The following is a 17,665-nucleotide window of genomic DNA, read 5'->3' on the forward strand; positions in this document are numbered from 1 at the left end:
AAGGGAAAATGTGCAAACAAAACCTGTTCCAGTGGACAACAGCCGAGTCTTGATGTGGCTGGCTGGTGCCTAGCTAAAAAGCTGCTCCACCCAATGGCGTTGGTGTATGCCAACTAACAACAAACACAACAACATAAGAAGAAAATATCAATTGTAATCTTTCTGGACACTAGTGTCTTGGTAGCTGCTGCTGCTGCTGTTGTTGTTGGTTTTGTTGCCAACGTATGGTAATAACATGTTACAGCTGTTAACGGTTCTTGAGTTTCAGATATTTACCTGAAGTTATCGGCTTTTCTTTCTAGTACCCCATTTGCTGTATTGGAGCATAACACGATGTGAAAATCGGTATAAGGAGTTGGAGGCAGATTTGTGAGAAATTATTACAATTTTAGCATAAATTGTTGGTTATTAAGCCATCAGTTGGCATTATTTGTTATTTCTACTGACAATTTGCATCTGTCTCAAACAGTTGTAAGATTTTTTTTATAAATTTATTTGTAGAGTGCAAAATGGGAAACAGTGAACGCCGGTGTTCATCAAATTATAATGCCAACAAGACAATTAAATGAAAGGTTAAGAGTAGGAGACTTTACTTTTGCTGAAATGACTTTTAGTATGGAAATGTCCAAATGGCTTTTGATCAATTTTTTGGGTGATACAAAAAAAAAAAAAAAAAATAATAATAATAATAATAATAATATAACAGAAGTAAACTTCGAAAACGATGTTTAGTTGATTGGACCAAATCGATAAAGGCAAACATCCAAAAGTCAAACTTAGGTCCACGTTCGAAATGGGCCAATTTGAAGTGACGGATGCAAAGCGTGCCAACATTAGACTTAGTCGAACATAATGGTTTTTCGAGTTTTATAAGTTATTTCTAAAGGGTCATTCAGTCAGTAAAGAATATGATATGCAATTTGTTTTGAAACCCTTGCTGATTTGTGGAAAACAAAAATTGGCTTTGGATCTCAAAATCCTCAACATCTCATATATTGTTTTTGTGACCCAATTCACTTAATCTCTGAAAAAATTCCTGTCAATTTGTTCAGCAATTTTTATTCTTTTGGATGCTACCTCTAGAGGCGGATATGACTTTACCTCATAGAAAAATAAAAAGTTTAATTTCAACTATTTCCCATTCGTCTACTCGTTTTGGATGATTTCAAATACTGCTGCTGATGGCATGTTTAATAATTTTATTTCATTCATATAAAAAGCATTTTTTAACGATGGCATAAATTAATAGCTTGTTTGTCTCCGGCTCTCGCATCGCCCAAGTATATAATTACCATAAAATCCAGTTTACGGTTGGGGTTTGAAATTTCACTCTTAATCACTGGCATCGCTGGCATTCCGACTACCTACTTTTTTTCGATGATCGACGGGCGTCTTCTTTTGTTTCAAAAGAACGAAGTTGAATTTTGCTTTGTTAATAATCTTTTGTTCTTGACATGCATTTTTGTGTTTTTTGATATTATCTTTGTGTTTCTAATCCGTTTTCCAAATTCGAAATAAAATATAAATAAATCATAAGTGAAAATTATAATGGCAAGGAAATTTATTCTATGAAGCTTTTTATGGTATATAGAAGCGAATTTGTTGCTATTCGTTGAGAGATCGGAATTTGAGGGTATGTATACAGGGTGAGATGAAAAAACTACAAACAACTTCAGACTGCTGTCAGTTCTAAGCCACTCGTTCGACAGCTGTTAAAATTATTCCAGTGACAGCTCATTATATTGTTTACAAGCCTACAAAAGCATTTTGGTGAGAATTTTCCAGAAAAAAAGTTATTGATTATATTTGGCTGGAAAACCACAAGTGGCTATCGTTAGAGCACTCCAGTATTTAAATGTGAATAAATCTTTTGAGTCTCGTACCGTCGCTGGTAATACTGGTAGCGTAGCCCGACGTCAAGTAAGTGGACGGAAGAAAACAGTAACATCAGCAGAAATGGTTCGAAAAGTTAAGAAGCGACTTGATCCGCGAACCCGCGTCGCTGTGGCCGAAAAATGGCTCGTTAGCTGAACATATCGCAATATTCCATTCGGCAAATATTGAAAAATGAGCTCGGACACGAAAAGAAAATAGACTCAAATGAGCTAAAGAGTTGCTTCGTTTGGCCGAAAGTGGTGAACTGCCGAATTTGTTTTTTTCCTATGAGAAAACATTCGTTGTCCAGCAATTTGTAAACAAAAAAAATGATCTTGTTTACTTTCTGAAACACCTTCGGTTGGCCACCAGAACTCAAGCGCGGCCATGGTGAAGGTGTGGCAGCCATAACAGCCGATTCTCGCTCTCCGCTCGTATTTATCGACCGTGGCATCAGAATAAATGCCGAATATAATCGCGAAAATATTCTGGAGGGTGTATCAAAGCCTTGGGCACGCAAACATTTTGGCCGCAGTTTTGGACATTCCAACAGGGCTCAGCACCATCGCACCCAGCACGCGCCACAAAAGAATGGTTACAAAATAAGGTTTCTCACTTCATTTCCTGCGCACAATGACCACCAAAATCTCCGGATACCAATCCGTTGTGTCTGGAGTATTTTGGAAAGCAAGGTTGGCACTAAAAATACCAAAGTATCGATCACCTGAAGTAAGTGTTTCGCAGGGAATGGGCCAAAATACCGCAGAGCAATATTCGGGCAGCGTGTGACGGTTTCATTAGCCGTTTGAAGGCCATAATTCGTGCCAAAGGTGACCAATTCTAAACTTATTCTAAATCAAATTTTAGAATATATCCGACATTTTTTGTCTTCATTCAATAAAATTTAAAGAAAAAAATGTAAAAACTATGGCGTTTGACTTTGTTGCAGTATTTTTTTTCTCACCCTGCATTTGTGGGTAGTAAATATTTTCACAATAAAAAATTTTCAAATTCCATCTCTATTTGCGAAACCCAACTTAAAAACGGCAAACACCCCTTATGGATATTCCGAAAGCGGTAACCTCAACTTCACCGAATTATGTGTTTTAGAGGTTTTGACTTTGAGCTAGATCAAAATTTTAGGAATTTCCATTTCACAATAATTTTAACTTTTACATGCTAAAGGGTATACAAAAATTTCCCAAGTTTTAATTTTTTAACCACTGTGCAATCTCCATACACATATCATTAAATTTATTTTCAATGCCTCGTTTAAGAAACCTGAGGGCCAAATCAATTCGACGCCGCTAATATTCTTTTGTTTCATACATTTTAAATGCTATGGAATCTTTTATGGCTTTGGAAGCCTCCAACAAAAAAACAATGATGGCAATTACTTATTGGTGTTCTACTTCTTCTTGTTCTTCTGTTTCTATAGTTAACTGTACGCCCCATCATCATCGCGTCGTCTACAATTGTAATGGTTTTCACTTTCAATTATTTTGTTCAAAACACCAAACAGCACTGATGATATTTAAATTTTAAAAACAATTGACGTATAACCTTAAAACAAAAAGAAATATAATTGTGGTGGCCTGTTTTCGTGGGGGATTTCGGTTTAGACCAGAATTACTCAGAAATGATTTTGTCATCGTTGCCCTTATCATGCCACGGATGATGATGATCATCATCGTCATTATCGCAACCATCAGCGTCATCGGATGCCCTTCAAAAATAATGTTTGTAAAAAACAAATGTAGTTCAGTACGCGATACGCATTCTGAAGTTTATAGTACCCACTAACTGACTCTGGCGCTATATTATCGTCTGTCCGTCCGTCGTTTTATCGCCTGTCCATCAGACACGTAAACTTTAAAATTGGCTTAATTAAGGAGTTTCTTCACACTGCGAATGACTTTAATGGCCCCAAAGACCTTCGCTGCTAATGTTTGGATTTATTTTTTATTAACACTCTACAGGTAGATATATGTACATATGTACAAGTATGTGCTAGAAGAAGAAGACTGACTCTACAACGCTGAAGAAGATGATGACTCTGTGTTGTAAAAACAAAAAACACAACGAAAATGTCTTTATTTAACCTTTTAAATGTTAGCAGATATTTGCTAACTTCAATTTGGAATCAATGTGTTTTGAAAATATCAAAGTTTAAAACAAGAAACACAAAGGCAGCCAATTGGCAAAACTTGTACGAAAAACTAGCTGCACGTGTTCTCATTGATGTGAGATAATTGTTTGTATTCTCTTCTTCTCTCATTTTTGGGGGGCTCCCACTTACATTGAGCGTGGCTTAATCCTCTTAACTCTCCATATTGTTTTGTTTGTATTGACTATCGATGAGGCGAATGAATGGCAGTGTGGCCAATGGAGTGCATAAACAAAAAGCGTTAAATTAGAACAAAATGGCATAAACAATGGAATAGAAGAAATTAAAGTAAAACGTCCAAGACTGCAAAATATTGACAAGATTAAAAAAATAAATAGAAGGTAACCAGACTGCGAATAAATTTCGTAGATTTAAAAACTGTTTCCATTGCCCCTTTTTATTTCTTAAACATGTAATAAACATCAGAGTAACAAAAACGATTCTCTAGATAATGCACGACATCTGTTCGTTCCATTTCAGTCTTCCGCATTTTATTAATAAACAAATATTGTGATAGTTACATGTGTTTATTTAAAAATCTAGGAAATTCAAAAAATATCAACTGAAAATGATATTTTTGCTGAATTTAGAAAAATACGTTTGCGAATTATTAATCCAACAACAATCTCTAAAATACAATTCCATTTGTTTTGCTTAAGATAATAATTTCAAAGTGGTTATCAACTACTTGAACGGTTCGTGCCGAACATCTTAAAATAAAAAAAAAAAAAAAAAATGATTATAAAGTGGTTTGTGCTTTGTCTACTCATAAGACTCGCAATTTGATTTTATTCAGGGCATAAGTAAGCAAAAACATACAATCAAACTTAACCTCAATGTTGTGAATTATTCATAAAAATAGCATTTTGTGACTAAGCTGCTGGAAAATAATATATCCTAGAACAGAACATTTAATTTTTCATTTTAATCATCTTCTGTGTTACTCTCTGTGCTATTATTGTTAGATATCAGCAGATATTACGATGCCCAACTTTACAAATCCTAATATTTGCGTCAGTGCTAGGTCAGGTGCGAAAATGCACAATATCGGTCCACTCCATCCAGTACCTTCCCCGCAAAGGGCAAAAATTATGAATAATTATTAAAAATTATTATTATGTCTTCAAATTACACACATTACAATATTTTTATTAACTCAAGTTCGGGTGTGAAGATGGAATATAACGATCCACTCCTTGTAGTACCTTCCCCACAAACGGTCAAAATGTTGAATATTTTTGTAGCTCATAAAACGTGAAATTAACATCCGATTCCATTCAAACCTGATATATACAAATTTGTCCATAAACACAAGATCTGTTTTAAATATGGTAGAGATCGGACCATTCCTTGTGGTACCTCCCCCATAAAGTGTCAAAGTTTTGAATATCAAAAACGATTATAAAATCCGAAATGAGCAGTTTTTTTTTAACTCAAGGTCTGGTGTAAAGGTGTGATATATAGGTCCACTCCTTCTGGTACCTCCCCCACAACGGGACAAAATTTTGAATATCCATGAAACTCATGAAACACGAAATTAACGATCGATTCCATTCAGACTTGGTATATCTCAATATTTGCATCAACAATATCGGTTATGAAGATGGTATAGATGAGACATTTCTTTTGGTACCTTCTCCATAGGGTTCACGATTTTGAAAAAAGTAGCTCAAAGACACATGTAAACATTTTTGCTAACAGCAGATCTGTTGTTAAAGATGATATATATCTGCAAACCCCTTCTGGTAACTCACCCACAAAGGATCACCATTTTCAATACTGTTATCTGTCAAAACTTGCGAAACAAGTCAGCGATTTATTTAAAAATGATCACTAATCTCATATAAAGTGAAGGAATATAGTCGAAACGTGGCACGTCGCAATATTTATATCATATTTAGAGGGCACATAGAGGGCGAACAATTTGAATAACCATAATAGAAGTCAGAATATATTTAAATAGTCGAACATTGGCTGAGGGTATACATCTGTCGGCAAAACCGACTGATACTTTTTAATTTGTTTATTTTTAAAAAAATACAACATTTTTGAGTGCTTTGTTTCCCTTTATGGCAGAAAATTGTTTTGTTTTGACAAATTAGCCGATTTCTTGCAAATCTTTGAAGGGATGCTGTCTGTTTACTGTTTACAGAGAGAACAAAACTACCTTGCTCTCTAAGTAAAAAAAGTTGCCAGACAATTCTTACAGAACAAGTAATTAAACATTTCATCGTGGAGGTTATAAAAACGCTAACTTGTCAACACTCGCCAAACGGAATGACACAAATCCGCATTTACAACAGCCAACAAATATACAATTTTTTTTTCCACAAAACACTCCCAAAAACTCCAATTCCAAGACTTAACGGTAAGCAGGTGAGGTTTTTCCTTCATTTTTTCCTTGCTTCGTCTTCTTCGTCGGATTGAAGTGCAAAATGTCGGAATGAAGTAAACGGCGGCCGTTTGTCATCAAATAACACGGCAGATAGACGGACAGAAATTCATGTAATTTGCTGTGCGACCAATGACCAAAAACGAAAGAAACGAAACCGGAATTCAAATGTTATTTCATTTAAACAAAAAAACACTTAATTTGTCGATGAGAGTAGCTGGCTGGCTGTATTGAATTCAAAATACTTGCACATAATACCGAAAACAAATTATAGCACGGCAATGGGGATTTTAAATTGGGGTTTTTTTATTTTGACGTCGAAACCCTCGTCATGATAAACAACCAAGAAGAGCAATGACATTTACAATGCCAAATCTTGATCGGCTGAAGCTTAGGAATTGTCACTGTTTTGCTATGATAATTGGGACAGATGGGAGTAGAATGCTGAGAGTAGCGGAGAGTGGAATGTCTTCTCATCTGTCACTTGTTGAATGGTAGAATGTGATATGAGTTTGTGGCCAAGTTTTGAATTTTTGTAAAAGGGTTGCTGTTTTGGGTTGTTCCGACCAAATCGAATTAAATTTGCCATTTCATATGAAATATTCGTTTGAGGCCTCAGGTTGATCAGCGTAAAATTCTATGTTGATTTAATAGCGTCTATCAGTCTGTTGAAATCACGTATAGTTTTCAATTTAAAAATAGAGTTAGATAGGAATTTTTTCAAGGCATTATTATTTTTAAATTGAGACCAAAAAATATTAATTCCTTGCAAAATATGGATATATGAGTTTACGTTAGGTAGGTATTATGGTATCTTGTGATTGTGGGTATATTATATTGTTCCAACTTCCAACAAAATTAGCTCCAATTAAACATTTCGGGCTCTCAGTGGTGGATTTAATAAATATTTGAATATTTGTCGCTAGAAATATACAACGACACATCCTGGTTTTCAGTATTTTGAAGTAAAGACCTCCCCTCACATATAATGGAATTACTAATTTTCCGACTCTTTTAATTGTAACCGAGCCAGATCGAACTTAAGGTTGCCCTTTTTATACCCTCAGCCATATGGCTAGAGAGGGTATATTTGATACGGCCAAAACGTGCCTCATCGAAATAATAGTTTTAGACCCTTTCGATCTAGCGATGTCCGTTCTTCCGTCTGGCTGGTTCACACTATAACTTTCGAAGGAAATATCCGATTTGGTCCAAACATGGCAAATCGTAATATTATTATTAAACATAGATCGAGTTCGGAGATGGTTAATATCGGTACACTCCTACTGGTACCTCCCCCAAAAAAATATTTTTCTGCACAGCAAGAGAAAGGTTAATACGATTTTGATCCAACTTTGCAAATCCTAATATTTCTATCAGTGCTAGGTTAGACCACTTCTTTAAGTACCTCCCCCACAAAGGGTAAATATATTTAATAATCAAAGCTCTTATAAATTGTGATGCAAGATTCAGATTGTCTTCAAATTACATACATCACAATATTTTTATAAACCCAAGATCTGGTGTGAAAATTGGTGTGAAACTATCGGTTCACTCTTCTGGTACCTTCCCCACAATAGGGTAAAAATTTTCAAAAATCCACGATGCTTAAAAAATGCGAAATTAACATCCAATTCCATTCAGACTTGGCACATCTCAATATTTTTCTCAACGCAAGATCTGTTATAAAGATGGTGGTGATCGGTACATTCCTTCAGGTACCTCCCACACAAAGGGTCAAAGTTTTGAATAACCAAAACGATCAAAAAATTCGAAATACACATCCGTTTTTCTTCCAATTTCACACATGCCATTATTTCTACTAACACAAGATCTGCTGTGAAAATGAAATGTATCGGTTCACTCCTTCTGGTACCTTCCCCACAATGGGGTCAAAATTTTAAAAAATCCACGAAGCTAAAAAATGCGAAATTATCATCCAATTCCATTCAGATTTGGCACATCTCAATATTTTTATCAACGCAAGATGGTAGATTCCGGACCATGTCTTCTGGTACCTCCACCACAAAGGGTCAAAGACTTGAATAACCAAAACGATCATAAAAATCGAAATACGCATCCTTTCTCTTCATATTTCACATATGTCATTTTTTCTGCTAACACAAGATCTGCTGTGAAGATGGTATATGTCGGTCCACCCCTTCTGGTACCTTCCCCGCAAAGGATCAACATTTTTAATATTCTTGAAGCTCATAAAATGCAAATTAACATTCGATTCCATTCAGAGTTGCTACATCTCAATATGTCCATCAACACAAGATCTCTTATAAAGACGGTAGAAATCGGACCATTTATTCTGGACAATTTGGACATATTATTCAAGATTTTGAAAAACAAAACGGTCAAAGAAAGCGAAATAAGAATCCAACACTTTTCAAATTTCACACACACAAACATTTTTGCTATCTATATCTGCGAAACCATCCTGGTACCTTTCCACTATATGTAAATATATCTTTAAACCAGAAACCTTAGATGAATATGGAATTTATGATTTCGCATAAATTGGATATAAATGCTCGATTCTCTTTTAATTTTTATCTGTATTAGATGAAATATGAAAATGGAATACCTCGGTCGACTATATCTGGTACCTAACGCACATTTCAACATTTTCTAAAAATTATCACATGTCCCATATAACGTGAGAGAAGTAACCAATATAGTCCAAACCTGGCACATCGCAATATTTATGTCATATTTATTTAGTTCCGATAGGAAATGGGCATTGCTTCGGAACTTACTCCATAGAGAGTCAAAAATTTGTATAATCATAACAGAATTCAAAAAATATTTTAATAATCGAACATTGGCTGAAGGTATATATCTGTCGGCAAAACCGACCGATACTTTTTAACTTGTTTAAACATTATTTTTATTTTGGGGCATAATTCGTGGCCAGTAGCCTTAAGATATAAATGCAGTTTGTTGTGTTCACACAAAAGCAAAGTAGGCATTAAGTTGAGCCATTTTTGTGTGTGATAGCTCCATAAACTAGGGGGTTTGTTTTCAAAATATCCCTATGTCTTACATATTCCTATGTTCAAATTTCCTAGCTCTATAAAAAAACTTTTAAGCGCTTTTTTACAAATTCTCCCTAGAGTGATTTATTGAGAACTTTGTTCAGATTTTTTTTCTCAATCCGACATCTCCGAAAAAAATTGCAAAGCAACAGAATATGTAAACAGACATACTTAGATACATAACGAATAACGAGAACAAGGTTTAGAAACACAGATTAGAGCAGCTTAGCGTGTGTGGATGTGTTGTTGTTGTTGTTGCTGTGACTCTTGTCTTGGCTGGTGATAAAATATATGAGCTAGCCGGGCTAGCTTGGCTTGGCTTAGCTCACTTTCACTTTTTTCTGATCGTGCTTAGGTGCGCTCTTTTGTCTGGTCTGTGTGTGTGTGTCGTTGTTTTTTTTGTGATCGGTTCCGTTCCGTTTCTTTTACTTGATTTTTGCACAAGAATCAATTTACATTCATGCAATCGAAACGAGCGAATGAACGAACCACCCAACGAACGAACAAACAATAAGAAACCCCAAATAAACAAATGAAACCGAAATAGTTCAAAAACCAGAATGCATACGATAATTCTATGCAACGACTAGAGTATGTTTGTGTAAGTGTGCGGTGTTGGAGCACCTGTCCAGTGAATTAGGACGAGGTTTTGTGTGCTCTATTTATTGGTTATTATGGGGGTTGGAAGAAACCTACTTTCAAACTACAAATGAGCAAAGATCATATTGAAAAAATTGGTAGCTGTCTGACACTGAACTATAAAAACGTCTGCAATCCGAATAATTGTTGATGTAGAAGGGAATGGGTTAGGATTCATGGACATCTATTAAAAAAACATAATGGACTAAAAATACAACTTAAAGAAAACAAAACACACGACAACAAATAATTTGCATTCGTCCGTGATTTGTCACATCATTCAACATGGGAAGAATTTAAATTAGATAGGAATATGCAGTCTGGGGTCGACTGCAGGCACAATATTTTGATCACCGGTACTACAAATGTGGGGAAAAGGCAACAAAGGGTGTCCTGAGCTATGTATGTAACGCAGACCATCATATGAAAAAGCTGGAATTTTGCAAAGTTTAAATATCGTAAGATTCGAGGATAAATCAAGTGACAACTTTTCACAACGCATGAACTGAGAGCAACACGACTAAGACTTCTCGACTGAAACGTCTGGAGTCACAATGATCTACCTCATGACGGCATAGCAATCTATACCCCTGAATATAAGATAGAAAATTAAATAAAATAGTTAATCTGGATTATAACGAAAGCAGCATCTTCCAAGCTAGATATCTAAAATCAGTATTCTTTCACTATATATGCTGATGTTGATGTGTAAAAGCACTGCTGAGCTTTTGGATATCGCTATATTATTGGTATATAAGACGCAGGCTAATTTGCTGAACACAGATCGGAGCAGGTCAAGTTTAGATACCTCCTAATAACAAATTTTGAAAAATTAAATAATTTAAAAATTTTCGAATATCGAGTATTACATTTACATAGGGCTATACGAAAACGTGGACCTTTACAACCAATTATCTGCCAGGGAAGGTGGTGCCCAATACGACCTCTAAAAACCACGATTAAAAAAAATGTAATTAAAATCATCAACATTTCGAATATCTGGAGGAGAAGACCTTAATTTACATGGATATTTTTCTGTCATAGAAAGCAGTACCCACTGCGAATTTCAAATTCCGAATTTGAAATAATTCTGTTGAAAAATGTGGCTTAAATTGTTAAAATATCGAATATAGGGAGGTACGGTATATGGGGGTTATACCAAGGCGAGACCAAGGAAAGAGGACCTATATAAGCAATTTTCTGTCAGTGAAAGTAGTACCATTTACGAACTCCATATACCAAATTTAATAGTATTTCGGTGAAAAATGTGACACAAATGAACAAAATATCGAGTACCGGGGGGTACACTAATGTGGCTAAATTCGGATCAATATGGACAGTTCTTTGCAAAGATTTTTCTATCATATAGGGAACACAAACTATCAATAAACAGCAAATTCTATTTAAAAAATATGACTAAAACAGCTAAATCATCTAAAATCTGGTGGTGCAGTTATTCAATACCAACAATTCTACCTTAAATGCATCTCAGCTAAAGTTTATCTACCTACTTAATTTCGCTTTCGGAATCTAGAGTTATTTCCACACACGGGCAGACCGACAGATAGGCGGAGGGACTTGATTAAATCACCATAGAATCTTATGCTGATGAAAAATATATGTACTTTGTGTGGCCAAAATGCTTATTTCGAGGATTTACAAATGGAATGATAAACTAGACCATAGTATGGTGGAGGGGATAAAAAAACCCCAGAAAATCTAAAAAATTGTTCATATAGGAGGCACAGTTCCCCAGACTATATCGGTGATGCTCAATACATATATGTGCAAAATTTTAGCTAGAGTGGATCTTCGCACTGCCAATAAAAAATCACACTCATTTAGGTTCATAATGTAATTGAATATATCCTACATCGGACTGTATGATTATATAAACAAGTAAAATAGTATCAGTCAGTTTTGCCGACAGCCTTGAGATATGTTTATTCAAAATGTTGACCTTTATGGGAGAGGTTCCGAAGCAATTGGCCAATATTGTCCATTTCGTATCTGACCTAAGACTGATATAAATATTACAACGTGCCAGATTTGGACTATATCGACTTCTTCCTATACTTTATATGAGATATGTGGAAATTTTGGAAAATATTGAAATATGCGTGAGTTGCCAGATATAGCGGACCGAAGTATTCCATTTTCATACTTCATCTAATACAGATAAAAGTATAGGTATGTGCGAAATTTGAAGGAAATCGAACATTTATATCCAAATTTATCATGAATTCATAAGCATTGGAAATTGTGAATTGTGTGAATTTTGAAGAGATTTGGATGCTTATTGCGGATTTAATGATCGTTTTGATCATTCAAAACTTTTACACCTTGTGGGGGAGGAATGGTCCGATCTCTACCATCTTTATAACAGATTTGGTGTTGACAGAAGTATTGAGCTGTGCCCAGACTGAATGGAATCTGATGTTAATTTCGTGTTTTATGAGCTTGCACCACAAGGAGTGGACCGATATATTTCATCTTCACACCAGATTAATAAAAATATTATCATATTCGCAATTTGAAGACAATCGGACACTTACATCACATTTATAAGTGTTATAATTATTAAAATGTTGACTATTTGTGGGGGAGGTACTTGATGGAGTGGACCAATATCCATTTTCGCACTGATGAGGACTTGCAAAATTGGAGCTAAATTGGATTATCCTTTCTCTTTCTGGGCAGTAAATTATTTTCTTTGAAAAGGATGACATTTTGTTAGGGGAGTACGAGAAAGAGTGGACCGATATTGCCCATCTCCGAACTCGATGTATGTATGTTTGACAATAATACTACGATGGGTCAAAACGGATGCTTCCTTCGCGAGATATCGTGCGAGTTCAAATGTTCTGAAACGGATTTGGTTCAAAGAGACCTAGAGTCTATAATCGTTATTTCGATGAGGCATGTTTCGGCCGTATCAAATGATATATACCCTCTCTAGCCATATATCTGAGGGTGGAAAAATACATACTTTATATAAAGCAAAAGAAGGCAGATTTTAGCCACCCAACTCGGATCCATTTTGAATGGGTTTTTTTTTCACTTATCTGACTCATAATTGACTTAATTTGGTCCTGATGCAGAGATACTTCCGATATAAATAATTGAATGATCCATGCATTTTTATGTTATACTGAATACATTTTCTACATAACATTTCTTGTACTATATTCTAGTAAAATCAATTTTGCCCAAATCCACTCTAAAAACCCATTTTTTCCTATAATTATTAAATTTGTTTATTTAAAAGTATTGTTTTCAAAAATGTTTTCAAGAACGTCTTCGCATCTTGACACTGATAAGTTGTTGAACCCAAGAATTCGGTTCATGACATAAAGCAGTTTACATTGACAAGTGCAAATATAAGCCAGTTTTAAATTAAGAACACACCTGTTTTTAAAATGAATTCATAAAACATGTGTTTTATACGAAATTGGGAAAGTGGTTTAATTCGTAAAGAGACAGATAAATATGAATACCATACGGCAGATATTGTTTCCAACTGGAATATAATTTTAATATCAAAGTACAAAGGATACCCCTATTTAAAATATCCCATTTCAATAATATTTCAGTAAATCCGTTATAATTGCCTGGCCAACATGTCCATGTGCGAGTATGCACGCGGTGGTGTTACCAGTTCAGTGCTTTGATCATTATGCATATCGAACAAACAAAGAAGAAGAAAAAAAAAACAGAGAGAAGGAACAACAATGTGTATACAATTCCAAAACCGAACCAACAACAGCTGTTGCATGATCCAAAGTCATAATGCATAAAGCGAGGAGCATGCAGCCGCAAAACAAACAAAAAATGAAAAAGGCTGCAAACAAGCAACCACAACACGAACCAGCCAACGCTGAAGAGTTTCAGAATTTTGAAATCAGGAAATTTTATACATCACAGCATTGTAATAATCAGCTGCAGGCAGGCATTCGGGGTAGGCATGCTAGGTAGGTAGGGTAGTCGCCAGGTATGACAATGTACGAATTGCTTTGTTTTATTTATTTCAGACCTACTATACATCGACATGAGTACACGAAGGCTCATTATGTATGTATATAGGTATTTAATACGTACAATAATAACAATAACACCAACAGATTTGATTTTGTTTCTTTTCTTCTTCTTCTTTACGAACCAAAAAAACTATATCACTTTTCGTTATTATTTATTATTATTCAAGTGGTTTCGATCTATTTATTATTGTATTTTTATTATCAAAATATTTATTAACCATGTATGTATGTAACTACTTCTGCTCCAAATTCACACTTCAATTATTCAAAATTGATTTGTTCATCTTTCTTTGCACAATTTAAATAATACACACGAGAAAAGACACAAAGAAGACACGAAATGCGGGAACTGGTCATTGTTGATTTCCTTGTGATGATGACGCTGATAAATAATTTTGTTGTTATTTTCTTTCCGTCTGTTTTCAATTCTATTCTTTCTTTTTTTTCTGTTTTTCTTCCGCAACAATATTAGTTTGTTGTTAATTTTTTTCCTTCTTTATATATTGAATAAAGCGACAAGACAAAATAAAATCTCAATTTTCAACGAGAACTCAAATAATCGTAACGCGAAGCCACACTAATACGGCTTTGAAGCGGAAAACAACACGGCCGTCACTAACGAGCAACCACAACGGAATACGCGCTAAACGTTGCTCTTCGCGTAATGATCAAAACACGACTGATCCCCACAAATGATCTGAGGTTAGTAACATAACAAAAACACTCGCATACACACACACACTCACACACACCTACTTTGTTGGAGCTCAGAGACAAGATACCAAACCAAACACTCGACTAAACAAACGAAGTAAACAACGAAACCAATGTTAAACAATGCGAAAATTAAAATGTTTGGACGCCTCTCACTGGATGATGAGCTAAACAAATTGAAAATCACAAAGAGAAGAGAGCCAACCAAGAGAGAATGCACTCACACAGTTACAAATCCTGCAGAGTTGCCATTATGTTTGTAAACACTGTTTCCGGTATAATTTGCATTTTAATATTTATTTTTTTCAAAAAATAAAGAAGGAGAACATTTTTAATGCCGAGTAAAAATTGTAGGGGCGTGAAGCACTTGACTCATTACAATGTAATGTAAAGAAGCTTCCTTTTGTATAACCATTAAGATAAAAAATAAAATGTTATATCACTTTTCATTTTTAATCATCATTTTTATACACTGTTTGTAACATAGAGAAGCTAGAGAAATAGATCCATTGTTTCTTTTAATGATCTGCATAGAATCAATCATTTTTGTAAACAAGGTACAGGTACAGCATTTATTGCCCGAACTAGATGAAATTTTGCACAAATCATTGGTTTGGCCCAAGGACGAACCCTATTGAAATTGGAGATAATCGGTCGAAATTTAAATATAGCTCCCATGTAAATCTTCGCCCGCATTGCCTTCACCAAATGTATTATGTAAGTCCAAATATGATGGAATTTAACACAAACAACTAACTTGAACCTAGAAAAAAGGATGTAAAATTTGATAAAAATCAGTTCAGATATAGCTATAGCTCCCATATATAATGTCCATCCGATTTGTTATTTTTTTCCTCCACAGTAATGTGGATCTCGTAACAACGATATTCGGGGAAATATATCAATATAGCTCAGCCAAGTTCCATCGAGATCGGTTTAGATTTGGATAAAGCTGCCATATACATCTTTATCCGATTTCAAGATTATTATGCACAAAATGGTTAGTATAGGCCCGATTTCACTGAATTTCAGCACATATGACCAAATTCATCAAAAATGGAAGAAAGTGTGTGAAAATTGATGAAAATCGGTTCAGATATAGCTATAGGTCCCATATATATGTTTCATCTGATTTTGTGTTTGATACCTTGAATACATCACAAAAAATACTTCTGCTAATTTTTAAATAGATCGGATCAGATCAGATTATTTTTTGTGGATAGCTCTACTAAATATGCAAAGTGATGTACAGGGTGAGATGAAAAAACTGCAACCAAATTCAGACTGCTGTCATTTCTGGAGTATTTTGGAAAGCAAGGTTGGCACTAAAAATACCAGAGTGTCGATCAAGCAAGCGCTTCGAAGGGAATGGGCCAAAATACCGCAGAGCAACATTCGGGCAGCGTGTGACGGTTTCATTGGCCGTTTGATGCCATAATTCGTGCCAAAGGTGACCAATTCGAACAAATCTGAACTTATTCTAAAATTTGATGCTATTTCCGACATTTTTGCTTTCATTAAAAAAAAAAAAAAAAAAAAAAAAAAAAAAACATTAAGACGTTTGGCTTTGCTTTATCCGAATCCCACAGGGCCGAATAATACAAACCGAGTACGTCCTACAATCCAGGTAGGATCGGGACGACAGCATCTCGAATAAATTAATATCATTGAGTGGACAACCATAAATCCGATAGCAAAGAACCATCTACCGCAACCCAAGTATTATCAAATTGACAGCCACTGTCCAAATACTATCGAACCGACTATTACACCAACACTGCAGTCAGAAACTGTCTCCAAATTAAAGGTTTCTGCCATGTAATACCATTTTTGTTACCTTCCCAGTATCACGTTTTTTATATTTATTTTCTCTTTTGTTTAACTTTAAGTCATTAAAAACAACGTTCGTTTGTTTCACTGTACGACGTTGCGTTTTGTGTTTTTATAAGCGTTTCTTGGTTTAGGGTATTATTTCTCAGCTTAACCACTCGAATTTCCGTTATTAACGAATTGGCTTTTCCGTCCATGACATGTTCACGTTTATATTTGCTTGTCTAACAACGCAGTAAAATTTCACAAAATGTTGAGCATACTTTTAGGCTCATACAAATAAAATGCAAATGCTTCATGTAATAAAATCACGTTATTGACTGTAACTCACCTTCCATGACATAAACAATGCTGCCGACATCACCCTCCTTGATAATGAGACTCTTGGCGGCATATTTAACCGGGTACATGCAATCGACGATCTCACGAATTTGCGTTATATCCAGATTCTTCATGAAATCATTGTCCAAAATGGCAGATTTAATAAGTTCACGTGATCTGTAATGGCAAAAGAATGGACACAAGTGATTAGCATTACTTGATAAGGAAATATTGTTTTTTTTTGTTTATTTCGAACAATTGGAGAAGTCGACAGACTCATAATAAAAGGGAGATCGCGAACATTTTAAGAGGGAGTAAACAGAACGTTCCCCTGGATTTTTAGCCTGAAGGTGAGTTTTTACTAGTAGAATAATAAGACTTTTATTTTATGAATTTAATATAACTAGGTTTTTAAATATTTTAAACATGTTCCATTTGATTGAAATTGTCATCATAAATCTAGAGAAAAATTTAAAAATGAAATAGTAAAAATTATTTTTTTTGACAATTAAAAACTCTAAATGTTCCTGAAATCGGTTTGTAATCTGATGCTGATATCTAAGGGATCTCATTTAATAGTTTCAGATTTAGTCAATGGAATAGTAATCATATGTTGGAGGATATTTAGTTGTAGTAATTTACAAAT

General features: G+C 34.9%; 1 protein-coding gene across 5 annotated transcripts in view; it reads right to left on the bottom strand.

Annotated features, from left to right (window-relative positions):
• The window catches only part of LOC101891319 (cGMP-dependent protein kinase, isozyme 2 forms cD4/T1/T3A/T3B), a 156,417-nt gene that overhangs the window by 26,343 nt on the left and 112,409 nt on the right, over positions 1-17,665 (bottom strand). For 4 of the 5 annotated variants that reach the window (XM_059128764.1, XM_059128762.1, XM_059128763.1 and 1 more), the window contains one exon: positions 17,030-17,196. In XM_059128764.1, coding sequence (XP_058984747.1) covers positions 17,030-17,196 — 167 coding nt within the window. Of the gene's footprint in view, positions 1-14,215; positions 14,843-17,029; positions 17,197-17,665 lie in introns of those variants that run through there. The other variant, XM_059128765.1, reaches the window with a different exon arrangement.

The sequence above is a fragment of the Musca domestica genome, unplaced genomic scaffold (assembly GCF_030504385.1).
Source record: "Musca domestica strain aabys unplaced genomic scaffold, Musca_domestica.polishedcontigs.V.1.1 57, whole genome shotgun sequence".
Lineage (NCBI taxonomy): Eukaryota > Metazoa > Arthropoda > Insecta > Diptera > Muscidae > Musca > Musca domestica.